The 16,881-nt window shown below is 34.1% G+C and overlaps 1 protein-coding gene across 1 annotated transcript in view; it reads left to right on the forward strand.

Moving 5' to 3' along the window:
- The window catches only part of LOC102810080 (serine/threonine-protein kinase Nek9-like), a 134,383-nt gene that overhangs the window by 34,481 nt on the left and 83,021 nt on the right, over nt 1-16,881 (forward strand). The window contains exons 19-21 of the mRNA XM_085505317.1: nt 8,777-8,967; nt 13,763-14,206; nt 14,586-14,639. Coding sequence (XP_085361443.1) covers nt 8,777-8,967; nt 13,763-14,206; nt 14,586-14,639 — 689 coding nt within the window. The remainder of the gene's footprint in view (nt 1-8,776; nt 8,968-13,762; nt 14,207-14,585; nt 14,640-16,881) is intronic.

The raw sequence follows: 16,881 nt of genomic DNA on the forward strand, positions 1-16,881 counted from the left end.
ATAACCCCATATCATAATAATTGATATCAGCATTAAATTTTACCCTCCGCCATACCCAACCCACCTAATGGCACACTCAGTACAACTTAAATTTTATTTTGAAAAAATCAACAAGAATAAAAATTACAAATGTCCAAATATACATTGTATTGGACAACATTATTGTACTGTAAAATCCTTTATTTTTAATAGCCGGAATTATTTTTCACTGTAAAGACTTTTTGGGTGTTTTGTATGGAATTCATTTTCACTGATTTTTGACAAGTTGAATGTAAAATATAGGAAAAAAGGTATATTTGATGGTTTTATTTTCACTGAATCATTCTTTCAGAATATTTTCAAAAATTAATTCCAAGCGAAAATAAAGTATTTTACAGTATAATAATTATTGAAAAATATGCAAATACAGCATTAACAGATGGACTAATTGTTGAAAGCTTTTGTTATACCAACTACTACGCTAGTTATTTACTTTAATACAATAGCTATTGTGGCATACAGCAGATCGTGCACACATGTAAAAAAAAGACGCTTCAATGACAGAAACCACTTAAACCTCAATTTCAATTTGGATATACTAGACATATTTGTATTTATACACAATGACCAATAGGAACATGGCTTGTATACTTTGCGTAATAGAGGGATTCTTATTCCAATGTATTTATGATATTAAGATTACATGTTTGGTGCCAAGGAAAGAACTTACTAAAAAAAAAAAAATAATAATAATACGCATAGGAATATTGATGCTGCTTTTGCCTGGAAACAGTAAAATGTTGCTGTGACTAATGCAGTAATTAAGTTTTATCATATACCTTGTATTGCCCGCCCTCGTAACACTATGGGAATCCTGATGCGCAAGCCGTGCAATAATTTTCTATATCACGCCCAGGCCCCATTTACCATATATGGTAAATGCGTCTATTTCCTGGAACTACTTTCTGTCTACAAACAACGCGCGTAATTTGAGTCTGCGCTCCGATAATGGCTGACGATATTATTCAGTGGATTGGAAATATACCAAAAGACCAGTTGGGCTCATTATTACCCTGACAAAAGCTGGCATTCCACCACAACCAATCATAAAGATAACTGGTCACAAAAACGTGTCAAGTTTACAGCACTACGATACTCACAGTCAGCTGGGTGTATCCAGCGACACCGATGCCAGCTGACTGTGACGATACTGTCTTCACGGAAGATCATCGGTGCATTTCAGATATTCTTAATTGAGCTACGCCAGAATCTGAAACTGTAAACCAAACTGCTTCTTGTCAACCAATTGTTTCTCTTTCACCGACTACGATTTTTAACAACCGTGAAATCAACGTGTCTCTACCTGCGGCTACAACAACAGCTCCAAGAAAACGCCCGTTGTCGGACGGTCAGTAAATGATCAACTTAGCTGGACTGTAGTGTTCAAAGAAAGTTTATAATGAGTTCGTATTTAATACCGTTAAAATATTGTTATAAATTTACGTTCATTTGCTGTTTCATTAAAACGTAATTTGTGGATATATTTGGTGACATTCGTTTGTGTATTGTGTGAGAGTTATTGACGCGTTTGCGTTGTTTAGAATCCCCCCTATAAATCCGCGTCTGTAAAAAGGCCTGTATCGAAACCAGGATTAAATCGAATTTTCTTTTGGGCCAGACGAGCGAAAAATAACATAACTAAAGACTTTTTTTTTCATATAAGGTGTATGATAAAACCTTTATGGACTGGATACGGCTTTTGCTGCCCTCGGTCGTACAGCTTACGCGCCCTCGCAAGCTCTGCCGCTTCCGCCGCACGACCTCGGGCAGCAAAAGCCGTATCCAGTCCATAAAGAATAATATTCGTTGTATTCCAACACAGGAAAAATAATCATTCGTTTGCAATTTAGTTTTCTAATTTAAGGTTTTTGTCACAAGTGGATTTTTCTAAAGCCTTCAAATGTTGATTTACTGTGAGATATTGTTTTGTTAGAATCATAATGAACTAGTAGTGACAAAATTATGTTAATTTATAGCCAATATTGTGCAAAGGAAACATAGCATATATTATTTATCATTTTTATTAATAGTTTAATTTAGGGAATCAAGAAAAAGAAAAATCAATTTAATTTTCTCAGCATGGTTTCCCTTGATTCTGGCTAAATGCAGCTGTTTTATATGGTGTATAATAAACTATTAGCTGTGATTCGTATCAAACCCAATCATAGTGTGTATTGTGTTGATGCTTCGCAGTCGTTACTCAAATTGATATCCAATTATATATTTAATATATATACCTGTGGAGTTCATCAATATACTTGCGTGTTCAAAGATGATAAAGGCAAAGGTGCTACGAATGTTATAATCATGTATTGTGTATTTATTTGTAACCATGTGGTGTACGATGAAAGTTATAGGTATAGCATGCAAACATGTATTATATGATGCATCTGACCCATAATGTCAGAATTATTAACAAGCGAGACACAGATGAAAATTATGGCACGAGTTTAATAGATCTGATATCACGGGTCACAAAATTTTACATTTTATTTGAGATGACAAACTACCATCGAGATCATAATTTGTGTGCGCGCGTGTCCAAAGCGTTTCAGCATTTCACCTGTCATTTGCATACAGGAACATCGCTCTCTTTACACAGTTTGTCGTCAGTTTGTCGTCAGTTTATCGTCAGTTTATCGTCAGTTTGTCGTCAGTTTATCGTCAGTTTATCACCTGCCATTGAAAAAAAAAAATTATTTATTCATGGAGCCTTCAATATTTATACAGTTAGGGAGACACGTTAATTTGGAAGTAATTCTATCGCCAGCCTACACACATATCTCGCAAGTAATCAGTGTTTATAGTAGCCTGTGCGAAATTTAACAACTTTAAAATTACAAAAGTCATTTTGGTTAATGTCTAAAATTATCGGTATATGAAACATTCAGATTTACCATATTTCATTCACAAAAAGTACTTGTCTTGTCATCATGGGCCATCTTTTTAGATTTAGTTAAAGGCATGCCATAGGCCATAAACCAGTGACCGTACATCAAAAGTGACTACAGCTTATCTTTACTACATCAGTTTCTATAGAAATAGTTTGCATGAGTATACATATTTGCTTTGTTAGTAGTACATGTACTTATATAAATAAAATAAGTCATATTTTAATGATTTATGAAATGAGGTTAGAAATTTGATTTTAACAGAAAAATACCAAGAAATGATTATTTTCTCGAAAGTCAAAAACGGGGAGTAATGGATTGAATATGAGTGTCTATGTGTCTGCACCTATTTTTTGTATATACCTTGACCCATCACGTTCAGACATTATAGACCCATCAGGCATTTGGGATACATATGCACACACATTGACGATCTGTTTCAAGATGGCCTTATAGTAACTATTTTACATGTAATGCAACAAAACCTTCATTTCTTCCATAAACTGGTGTATTTTTCTCGTATATTATACACCAGGTTGAGTTGTAATTCAAAATGACAAGACAGGGACTGTGTCATATGTCGTGTCAGCTGGTATCCACCAGAACCCCAAAGTCAATTTTTGTCACTTTTTGCATAATGAAACTTTAAATAATTTAAAATATTTCTTTTCAAAAAATTTAATAGAGTTCTGAAACCAATAGAAAGTTAATTCACAGTTAGTAACCATGGTTATGCTAGCTTTTAAAAATTAACAAAGAATTTACATGTACTGAAGAATCCATAAACATGTGTAAGATGTTGCAAATTACAGTATTAGAAATATCTTGAAAAAAATTGAATGTTTTGAATTTGCAATTATAGATGCATAGATGCTTTATTTCCTAATCAAATAGAAATGTATAATTTTTCTAAAAGTGGTAGTACAAAATGATCTTATTTTACATACTAAAAATCATTAAAGGTGCCCTTTTTGTCCTCATTGACGCAGTTCGAATATGGAGACTTATGGATTGACCTTTGTGCGTCAGTGTGTCCATGCGTGCATGTTAATGATGGCCATTTTTGTGCTAAAAAAATCATCAAAATCAAACATTTATTGATGGATTTTATTCGAACTTGGTACATGCGTTGGACATTATGTGACCGTGATGCACTTCATTTTATTTTTTAGATTGAATTTAAAATGGCCGACTGGTGATCATTTTGTTTTAATGAATGCAGTTAAAGTTCCATATTTGACTGATTATGTTCAAATTTTATATATTCATCATACATCATGATATATTGAATATATCTGATTCAAAATGGCCAAATGGCAGCCATTTTTGTGCTAAAAAATCAAGCATTTCTGGCATTCCAAAACTGGATCTTGGCATTTATGGATGGATTTTGTTCAAACCTGGTACATACACGAGTGGTTGCCATTTTATTTTAATTAATGCTGTTCCAGAGCAATATTTCTCAATAGTACTCGTTTGACGATCAGATGTCAATCATTTTAATGATACCGGTAATTAAACATCTTCTTCTGGATCCATACTGACATATTTATGTTCCAACTATATTTCTATAAACAAAGCTAAGTAACTAATAGGGACTGTGCCATGCATGTACTTTTTTGTTGTGTTTTTGTTTCGTAGACAGAAAAGCATATTTCTTACTAGATACTAATCTACAAATTACTTTTTGTGTTCATGGAATTCAAACATATGCCATCGCATATGGCACAATATAGCACAACAGATTTCATGCTTATTTTCATTCAGTATCGAATGATGCAGGTCAAACTGTTTTAAATTTTTTCCATAATTCCCATTAGTTATTATTGTATTATTGTATTTTAATACTCAATTTAGAAGGACACATATTACTCAAACACCCACAGACTTATTAAAATCAATCAGAAAAAAAGGAGTTAGCAGGCATTATGTTGAAATATGACATACATCCGTGAATTGCATATAAGCGCATACGTTACTACCGGTGTAAATGTGATTTTCTCAAAATGTATTTAGGAAATTTGAATACCAATTTACGAATGAAATTGAGAGCTCAGGGTGACATTATAATGAGAGGTTTTTGAAATGATGAAATAGGTCATCATGTGAAAACTGTTTGGTTATTAGGTCATTGGGCCATCCATCATATTATAAAAAAAAAAAGCAACATTTGAAGGTCGATTGGGTCTGGACTAGTTCACCATCTTCAATATAGGTGATCTAGTGATCCCAATGTTTTATGATTGGTTTAGATGATCAGATTGAATGCCAACATTACCTTTCCCCTTAACAAAAATCATTTGTAAAGCTTTAACAGATGGTTAAATAAAATGATTGGGAAAAAAATGGCGTCGCCAGGCAATGTGTATCACTGGTCAGGTGAAAATGAATTTGTAATTTTTGTTGCCGCGCTGTATAGCATGACTAAATGTTGAAAGCCTATCATGTAGTGTACAGTGCAAATTTTAGACATGGTCAGAAATCTGGGGACAAGTTTATATTTATCGATTCTGTTTTCTTGCTCATAATATGCTCTACTTCTCCAGTTAAAAATTGCTTCTTGAAATGATCAAAATTGACTGAAATATTGGTTTATATAATTATTATGATAGCCAAAACTAAAAATTTCACACATGTCTGACGAGTTAGCAGCTAATTTGCTTATTTCTTTCTTTTGTGATAGACTTTGCATATTCACTAATATGGCCATAAAGACATCTAATGTTCTGTTCTGTTATAGAAGTATCTATTGTAAATACAGTCACCAAAATGATTATTTAGATATTAATTCGTACAAAACACATGTCTATAAACTAACCAGAGTAAAACAATGTCAAATTATACTGGTATACATGTGCTTCTTGTAGAGCAAATATTTTTGTTCTAATTTTAAAACTATATATATATATATATATATATATATATATTTTATTGATAATTATAAATAGGAGTATTACAGAGTTGATAACACACATCTTTTTGATTATTGCTATTTTTTGTATAGATTCAATTTCTACCTACACAAGTCTACTAGTATATAAGGTGAAATAGAATTTACCCTCATATCATGTTCTGTCAGAAACATTACACCTTGGCATATAATTATGTTATAAAATTCCCGACAGCTTAGCCCGAAATATTATTCCGTAGTTTGCTGCATCTAGTTTGTGCGTGACTTTACTCAGCTTGACTCGGCTTGTCATAATACATGCTTTGCACTTTGCTCATGTACTTTTAATGCGTGAATATAATATTACGTATAAAGATAATATTAGTTTTGTAATAGTTCGCATGATACATCAGACAGACAGACAGACAGACATACAGACAGACAGACTGTGCAAATAGTGCATGCCCTGCTGAAATCAGTAATGAACTGTAGAACTATTAATTAGTCTTTTAAAGTGAGTCAGGTGAAAATAAATTGGTACTTTTTGTTGCCTAGCTGTATAGCATGAGTTAAATAATTCCATATTTCAGTCAGAAATTCTGACTGATTCTGATTCTTTTTTCATAATCCTTATGTTCTGTACCTGTTCTGGTTTAAATTGTTTTTTTAAATGATTAAAACGACTGAATTATGCTTAAAATTTCACATAGATCCGAATAGTAAAAAGCTAATTTGCATAACTATTTTTTTTTCTCTATAAACGACCACAAAAAACCTAATGTACTGTTCGAAAAGTATAAATTGTGAATACTGTCACCAAATTGTAAAAAAACAATGTCATATTATAATGAATTTACCATCTAGTATACCACATATTTAAGAAAAAAATGTTTATTCATTTTGATGGAAAAATCAATGAAAGCTAGTCCTTCCATTCTAAGGCTCTTTTGCTACTTGATGTGACCAGAATACTGTGATTTTTTTTATGTGCCTGAAAACAAGGACAGCACATGGAAACAACAGCTTTTTGTGATATGAACTACTGTTTAGCCCCAAGAATTGTTTATCCCCAAGAATTTTGCTGCATCTAGTGTGTGCGTGACTTTTGTCATAGTACATGCTTTTAATACACTTTGTTCATGTACTGTAATGGATGATTATGATAGTACGTATCAAGGTAATATTAGGCCAGGAAAAAAAAAATCTCTGTTTCTCGTTTCATGGAAATTTTAAAATGAGGCGGCGAGGCGTTTTTTTTTTTTTTTTGAATACTGAGCTAAAATGGGGGAAATTTGAGGAGACAAGTGCAAGTACAAGCACATTCTGGAATGCTTTAGAAGGGAAAAAAAAACGCTGAGGCGCATAGTTCAAAATGATGCGCGCAGAAACGAGAAACAGAGATATTTTTTTCTCAGCTATAGCTTGCCTGTAATGAAGTGAAGTGGAGTAAAGTGAAGTGAAAGAAAAGTCATACATAATAGTGGCAAAATGTCCATCATCATTTTTATAAACTTTTCTTGTTGGTGTGATAACTTCAATTATGTACAAGATTGGTCGCTGAATGGTTAATCTGTAGGTATAGTTGGCCTGTATAGATTTTGGAGTTGCATGATCTTCCAAAAATTGTATTTTTGTTGATTTTTGGAATTTTTTTCTAAAGTGTATATACATGTAGTGTCTATCATAGGGTAGTGATTAAGACTTTTGCTTTGCAAGTGAAAGATCAAGAGATCAAATCCCATGCTAGGAACTGTTTTATTACTTTATTTATTTATTTATTTATTTATTTTTTGAATGAGGAATTCTATAATTTTCATGTGTTTTTTTTTCAAATTATTTTTTTTTTGCCTTTTTTTCAGCATTTTCTTTGATTTTCTTACTAAGTCATTTTGTTCAATAACTTCTGCCATTTTCAATGAATTTGATAACTTTTATCTACAAGAACTGTTTGCTTGATTTACCATATTAAAGGGACATTAGTGCTGGTATTAATTAGGACTAAGCCATTCAGCAAAATAGGGAGGGATATGCTGTCATGAGACCTATATGGTTAATCAGTATGCATAGATGACCTTCCCATTCTATGCTATGATCTTCCCCTATGCAGTCCATTTTCCCACCTTATGATTTGATCTGCCCCAACCTACATGTATGTAATGGTATCCCCTCCATATGCTATGGTCTACCCGCTCTTACATATTACAGAGCAAGCCACATGTTTGTAACAGCCTGCATGTGTAGACTTTACGAGTTGAGTTATACGGTCACAGTGGTTTGGTCAAGGTTTTTATGTTTTGGTCAAGAATGCAACATATTCAATGTTTCTGTCCCTGTTATGCTTTATGAAACTATTGAAACAACGGCAAATGGTTCTAGAGGGGCGGCGACATGAGGGGGGAGATCTGAAATCTAGACCCTCTGAAACGCTATTTCCTGCATTTTGAAGGGGCAAATTTTGATGATCGACCTAAAGTGTTTCAGCTTGATTTGGGGGGTACGATGCCCTCCCCAACATTTTTTCCGAGGGGCTGGCCACTCGTAGTGCAAAAACATTACATCTTCATGTGTGCATCTGAGTGTCCCCACCTGTGTCTCTGACATGCCTTGACTGACTGCAATCAAACTTTACACTTACATTTTACATCAAGTCACACATATTACCATTCAGTTATTTCAGTTTGGTTACTGTTGTCATGACTTGTTATTAAAGTTTGTGATTATTGCCAACAAGCCAAAATCCCTTAATTAAAAATATGCAGACTTTTTTTGTTGTACACTCATAGTTTGATGTATGGGTCCTAGTTAATTGTTATTAAAACTATTGGATCTTTAATTTAATTTAATTTAATGAGAGAGAGGAATTTACATATTGCGTGAGATAGCGTGTCGCATATTATTCACATAAAGTTTGTTGAACACTATAATTTATTACTGGTTTTAATATTATGTTTTGCAGTGACAAAACCTCTAGTAAGTCGTAGCGAGAGTGACGCAGTCTTTCACCAAGACTCTCACGAGGAGGAACCTGCCATGGATGAAAATGCAGTGGTGGAAAAGATTGCCATAGGAACGGGGGATCGGGCAGATGAGGTAGATCAGGGCAGATGTAATGTGGGGGAGAGCAGCATTCCAGCTTGGCTCAAAGCTGTGAGTTCATCATATATGGTGGCTACATGTTTTAAAAAAAAAAAAAAAAAACCCTTGGCATACGTTGCGTTATTGTGCTTTTTGTGACTTAATCCCCTGTTTCCAATGTAAATGTCATGTGACTATTCCATGTATGTTATTACTCACGGAGAGACAAACAACTATAATTCCTAGATCATATCTCTCATGTTAATGGAAACTTAGATCTCATGTTTTATGAGTTTGTTAATCTGCATCGGCTGTCATCATTGGATATTATATGTACTTTGCGCACGTACTAAATTTGCAAAGATTAGTTTTCCTGCCATCTAACCAGTTTCCATTGAAATATGGAAAAAGTTAATTCTTGAAGTGTTTAGGCCACCGAACTTGTATACTGATCAATGACATGACGAAAGTGTAAATTTTTGAAAATTTTAATGAAAAAAACAGTCAAATCATGCTACCGTTAGTATGTTTTTCAGTGTCATATTTGTCTTCCATGTTGTCATGTTTGTATCACATAATTGTAGTATCGTCTTTATTTTTTAATATTTTATTTTGCATATTTTTGTTAACTGGCAAAGAATGGATCAGTTGAGTTTTTTGGAAATGTTTAAACTTCTTATGTTTTGTTTTGTTCATTGACAGAGTCCTTGTTAAGTGGCAGTGCCTTTCAACTGTTTTTAATTCAACTTCCTAGAATCAACTGTTCCAGTGCTTTTTTTTTTAGAATTTATCTGTTTAAGAAAATTAGATTTCTATATAATGGTTTTGCCTAAACTTAGTGATAAATAATACTTAATAGTTATGTAAGTTACTCAGACACAGCGGCGACTAGTTGTGTCATAGTTGTCACATTTAACACTTTAATTTATTACTATATATATAATTTGTTTCAATTAGTTTTGTGCAAGTTTTTTCACTTTAACTAGGTGATTAGTTCCACCAAAAATAAGAAAAACAGCTGCACTGACTCTCAAGATGCACAGCATAACAATGGTGATGCAGGCATTCCAAACACAAGCATGTATTAACAATGGTGATGCAGGCATTCCAAACACAAGCATGTATTAACAATGGTGATGCAGGCATTCCAAACACAAGCATGTATTAACAATGGTGATGCAGGCATTCCAAACACAAGCATGTATTAACAATGGTGATGCAGGCATTCCAAACACAAGCATGTATTAACAATGGTGATGCAGGCATTCCAAACACAAGCATGTATTAACAATGTTTGATGCAGGCATTCCAAACACAAGCATGTATTAACAATGGTGATGCAGGCATTCCAAACACAAGCATGTATTAACAATGGTGATGCAGGCATTCCAAACACAAGCATGTATTAACAATGTTTGATGCAGGCATTCCAAACACAAGCATGTATTAACAATGTTTCACCTCAAAAGCTAATCTCTTAAAGTAATATTATTCTTTTTAATGATTTTACCTGCCTCAAAATTTTGAAAGATTTGTCTTTCATGAAATTTAAAGCAGTTTAGTAGCTTTATAACTTGTGCCATTTAGAAATGCCTCCATCATATTAGTAATAATAAATAAAAACACAAAGCACACAATGAGAGTCTTTGTAGTTAGTGTGCCTGTATATCTGTATGTTTTTGGGTGAATCCATACATATTAATTAATTACCTAATTTGCTTAATTATTAGTCAATTTTCAGCTTTTTCAACTTATTTCAATGATTCTTGGTACATAAAGACAATATGATGATCTAATTAGTTGCATAACAACTTACTTTTTTTTTTTTTTTATCATCACATTATAATGAAACTTGGAACATATGTACAGTACTCATTTCGCCCTACCTCCCGCCCGCTTCCGGATTTCTATCGCTTTTTTTTCGCTCGCTTTGTTCAATTCGACCGTGCAATTTGCTCTTTTTTTTCGACCGTGCAAATCCGGAAGTATCCGCTCGCGCAATCGCTCGCTCGCGCAATCGCTCGCTCGCTCGCTCGCCTGACAGCGCAACCGCCCGCATTTACAGTTCATTACCTTCTGTTTCATGTACAAGTGTATCATTTTTGTTTTTATGATGTTAAAATAAGAATAAATACAAACAGAAATTTATAGAACGACCGTTGAAAAAATACGGTGGATCACACGGCCATATAAAATTGGTAATAATACATACGCGTAGTAATAATGTCCACAATAAACAAGATCGAACCAAACATGTGAAATCAAATACGACACTGACACAGATACAACTAATATGAAATAAAACCATTCTATTTTTTGTGGAGAGCGAAAAATGTCTACTGTAGAGTATGGTATTCGTTGAGTAATCGTGTGTAGGATGACGGTTGTCATGCACGCATGTTTTGGGTTTAACTCGGGTCAAGTTGTAGTTATGTTAAAATTCGTGGCACCTATAACAATTGAAGAATATCTGCAGGAATAGTAAGACTGTGAAAAAAACGACTGATCGATTGTTATAGAATGACCGTAGTGTACAATTTGTCAAACAAATACAATACTTGCAAATGTAATGTCGACCAGCGCCCATCTTACTTGTCCGAAGTTGTCGAAGCCGACATCAATGGAGATCGCGTTTTTTAACTAGACGGCTGGCAAGCGGACTAACACGTTACATAAACTTGTTGAAGTACAATTATGGTTTTTATTTTTGCGCCCAATGTCTCGTTATAAAATAAAGGATTTAAATTTTGCAGGGTATTCCGTTTTTTTGCGAACTCTGGGCGAAATACTTTCATGAGCTGTACGTAGTTCACTTACAGCCAAAACAAAGTCAGCTTGGACATTAAGTTGTGAGAGGCGACAAAACAAACGCTGCCAGATAGATTACGTGAATAAAAAAACAAAATAAACGCAATCAAAGACGCCGACCACACGCTTTGGAAATAAATAGAACGCGTTGCTAAGAGAAATCGCACCTGCATCTCGACGACCTCTCCGGTCATGAGCAGGGTTTGCCGCGTCTTAGAAAAATTGAAAGTTAAAAAGGAATCAGTGTCGGGGAACCATTCACAATGTTTGCATGAAAAATCCCACGCGAAAGCGTTTTTTTTTTTTTTCTGTTTAATACAAACACTATGGTACCTGAATCCCGATTAATTCATAAATATGAATCGGTAAGGGTCAATTTCCTGCAATCCTTCAAGATTACATTTGCCTCCGAAAAATTTTCTAACGATGACCTGGAAGATTGCCATGATTGAGTGCCACCATTTCTGTTCTAAGATTTATTCAGTATAATATACAAATGTTCACCCCAACAGAGGTGGACATACAGTTTTAGCGACCCGAAGAGCTCATTGTCAACCGAGGCGAAGCACTACGATAAAGACTTTTCGTTCCCAATAAATAATAAAAAAAAAAAACTTCTCGTTCCCGACATTATGAAATTCTTTCGTTTTGCGGGAAAAAACCAGGAAAAAAAACCTGATTTTGACAAAATAATTTAGAAATTGATATTAGAAATAATTCATAACGAAATCTATTCCATATGTACCCATACTTTTTTATCATAATTACTGATTACACACGAATATTACAGAAAAAAATAATTTGCTATATTATCTATATTTGTGCCTTTTATTTGTCTTGAATCGTGACTGTACTCAGATATGCGATTAATCGTCACAGTCATTATACTAGTAGTTTAAGTCCAATTGATTTGTAGAAATTCAGTTATGCGATAATTATATGTGCAGTTTTGTTTTGCGCACCCAGACACGAGCAAAAGTTAACCAATAGATTTTCTGAACTACAACATTCGTATTACTTATGCAAATTGAGTAAGGGTCATAGTGTGAGTTGCGTTCGCAAATAACAAAGTGTCAAATTATTTTGAGCGCCGTTCGGAATAAATTTAGTCAAAATCACACACAGAAACACAAACACAACACACAAATACTAGTACTCAATACATATCGCGATTGACCAGTTATATAGCTGGTTGAACTACACACACATGGACGTAAATAGGTAAATACAGGTCACAGTTCGACTTGCTTAGCAAACGTTACAATGTGTCAAGTGATTTGAAGGCGTCTTTGTTCCAAAACAGAGAAGCAATAGGCGTTGTGTTTTGAATCGTCATTAAAACCTAAATTTATTACGAATAAAAACATACAATGTACGATCATTGTTACTCCAGCGGTCGGTTGGCAAGTGGACGATGTTTTTGAAGCCAGCCATAGCAGGAGCGAGCGAGCGAACAAAAGCGAGCGAGCGAGCGAACAAAAGCAAGCGAGCGAGCGAACAAAAGCGAATGCGAGCGAGCGGAAAAAAAGCGGTCGGTTTCCGGTCAGAAAGCAGCGAGCGGTCGGAAATTAAGCGGTAAGCGGTCGAAAAAAAAGCGATAAAAGCGGGAGGTTGGGCGGAATGAGTACTGTACATTGTACCCTGTAACAATACACAGACCTAATTAGTTTTGGTTTGAAATCTATGCATACTAATTGTCTAAATTTGAATAATGTGCATAATCATCACATTTCTCTGAGATTTGGTTCATAGATGCTCTCGGGGTAATCCGCATTAGTAATTAGTTTAATGTTGAAAAACATGCATATTGATTATTTAATTATTGTGCATCGCAAATAGCAGACAGATATTAGTTGCCAAGCTTCTTGTTTGAAAGATTAATCTTGAATTTAGAATTATTTTTAATATGTTTCAATACTCTCAGCACACAGGAGCTCTTTCTTTCTTTGATTCAAATATCTTGTAGTTATGTACATTTGTAGCACATGCTAATACAGCTAGCATTTGATCATTGTTCGGCTCAATGAATTCAATTTTTCAAACATCTTGGTTTCAACAGGAGCTGAATGATGCTGAGTATATTCCACTGAAAAACGAAAACTTAAATAAATCATCAAACATGAGCAGCAGCCAAGAGATTGCTAATGGTGTTTCCCAACTGAGCCTCAGTGGCCATGAACCAACAACTGATAACCAGGACAATAACCGAAGATCAGCAACCAATAATAGTAAACATGTCAGTGACGACCCAGTAATGAGTGAAGATGACTGGGAGCCGAACTCAACTGATTGTAATCGTAGTGTCGATAGTTACAGAGCATGCGGTAATGATGCTCAAACTGACAGTCATGCAATCTTTTCACGGGGAATGCCTGTGCCACCTCTGGATTTAGGAAGTTTGATAAGCACTGGATCATCTGTCGAATCCATAAACGAGATTACGCACCACGAGATCGATTTCTTGAGGAGTAAGGTGCGGAAGCTACAAGAAGAGAATGAAAAGGTATCGATAGAGTCTCCCCAGGCTACTTTTGATATACAATCAGTGAAACTGCATCAGATAAGAAAGCAGAATTTTTGAAAATAAAGGCATTAATTTCATCACACACAAATTCTACTCTCGATGATTTGTGAATTACCCTGATATTGTGTGCCAGCTCATTTGAATTGACATGCATTTTTTAGTCCAACTTTTATTATCTTATAAACTTGGTTCTTGTACGTTCAAAATCAGTAACAAGGATATTCAAACAATGATTCACTTTGGTTTCCAGTACATTAATCACACATTATTTATTTCTGTTACGAAACTGTTACAGTTATGGGCTATTATGATTTGTAAAAGTAATAAAAACTAACTGTTTTCTTCCTCTTTTTCTCAGTTGACCAATGTTGTTGCTTATCAAGAAGAAAAAATTCAAATGCTAGAAAGCAAGGTACGTGAGTTTGAAGAAAACAAGAGAACTGTCCAAGATGATTGAAACCTTTCCTCCAGCATAAATCGTAATTCCTTTTACTTTCATTTCCCTATCTTCTACTACTCCATGAGAGCAAAGAGAAGTACTGATTTATTCATCAACAAAACAGTCCTATCAAATAAGTACAGCAAAGCAATCCAATCTTTAATGTCATCATCGTCACTGTCATTATCATACCGGTAATTACAATCATCGTCATCATCATTATCAATGTCATTATACTGATATTAGTTGTATGCATTTAGCCTTTTCACCACCAGTTCCCTCTTTTCATCACAAATTCATAAAATTGTCCCGTTTATAGTAAACTTTCCTTCAGAAGATTTACGAAAAATAACCAACTTTTTTGAGTAAAAACTGAAAATTTACTAAATTTTTTTTATTGGCTCCAAAATTAAGGTTCATTCCCAGGAAAAAAAATAAGAAAAAAATACAATAAATTTGGCCCAGAAAGTCTGGTGGTGAAAAAGTTAGAGTGATTATGAGTTTTGTTGAATTACTCAACATCCTCTTTCGAGATATTTCCATACTCGTGTTCCTCCACATGTTCTAATGACCCATCATAGTGGACAAAGACTGTGCCATAAATAAACTATTGTATTTCATTCACACAGATCAGAAACTTGAAATCTGCCAACTCACATACATCTACTTGAGTCATATACTCGGACTAAAATTTGTTGTGTTTTCTGTGAGGCTTTCGGGAGATAGGAAACACTTCCCACCATGATACAGACCCTAAAACACTATTTCATGAACTATTAAACCGAGAACCTGATGAAATCCAGCATTTTTAGGTTCAATATCACCCATAGGCTAATGGAGAATTGTCTAGGATATATGCCTGGTGATTTTATAGGTTTGAAATTCAATAGCCTTTAAATTTGCTTTGCGGTGAATTTGTTTTGATGCATCGTGACTTATCTCGGAAGGTCACATACTAGAAAGTCATGACTGAATTCTAAACTTTTATTATTATTGATGTATGATTAAGCTTTGAACATCAAACGTTTTTTTTTGATGTTCATGAGAACTTGGGAGCCCACATACCGTATTTAATTGCTTGTAATCTACTCGGTAATTTCCCTAAATACTATTATGCATTCCTTTAATGTGAGTTCATTTGACTGCACGGTTATCTCATCCCATGGGGAACGTAGGAAAAGAAACTGGATTTCACATAAATTTAAATTGTTTACGGTTTCATTAGCAAGGGACTAATTAAAAGTTTACTGTCCATTAGCTGTAGCTTTCCCCCACTCGCAGAATCTTTCCCTTTGCAATGATAGAAGATAAAGATCTAGTTTTCATTGTAAAACCGCTTCACTGCCAGGCAATATTAAAGCGTATCCTTGTAATAAAACTTGAAAACAAACATGTCTGTACGGTGTAAATAATTACCTGATCTGCAGGTTGATTTGGACATCAAGGATTTTTCTCAGAACTGTATCTCGTAACTTTTGAAGTAGTATTAAGTCTGGGGTGGTGATAAATATCATTGAAACACTTTTCACTTTTAGGATTATTATCCTTAAAATAGTGGTCAAGATTCTGGTAATACATTATGTTGCCAACTTTCAGTTCAAGTTTTTCTTGAATACACATACCAAAATAAAAAAAGTAGATAATCAGTTAGTTTTTTAAAATACCTTGTGATACATATACAGTCAGCTGGAGTCAACTTTTTCATCATTGCCAGAATTAAGCTTCAGGGGGTAAATATTAAAATTGATTGGAATTTTTGGGCAAGTTTAATATGGGTCCCATGTGGCATTAACTGCCTGTGTAAAATATGTAATATTTTAACACAAAATACATATACTTCAATATACTAATAAACTGATCTCCACTTTTGAGTACTCAGCCCTGTGTAAAATATAGCTTTGCTTTTCTATTTTTTATATTGTCATCTATGGGGGAGTATAACAGTAGTATAGGAGTTTAATGAGACCCGTACATTGCTGTCTATGGGGAGTTTACTAGTATTATGAGACAAGTATTTTGTTTTCTATGGTAAATTTAATTGTAATTCGAAACAATATAATCTTACAGTTCTAATCATCTAGCTTTGCTTTACTGGATATTGTTGCTACAATAAGAAAAATAGAGGAATTGTATAAAATCTATTAAGTAAACAGGGATTGCCCTAACCTCTAGCTCTACTTTTTAGAACAAACCTGTTTTTTGTTTGTTTGTTTGT

This window comes from Saccoglossus kowalevskii, chromosome 2 (genome assembly GCF_978046115.1).
Source record: "Saccoglossus kowalevskii chromosome 2, keSacKowa6.1, whole genome shotgun sequence".
NCBI classification, from domain to species: Eukaryota; Metazoa; Hemichordata; class Enteropneusta; family Harrimaniidae; genus Saccoglossus; species Saccoglossus kowalevskii.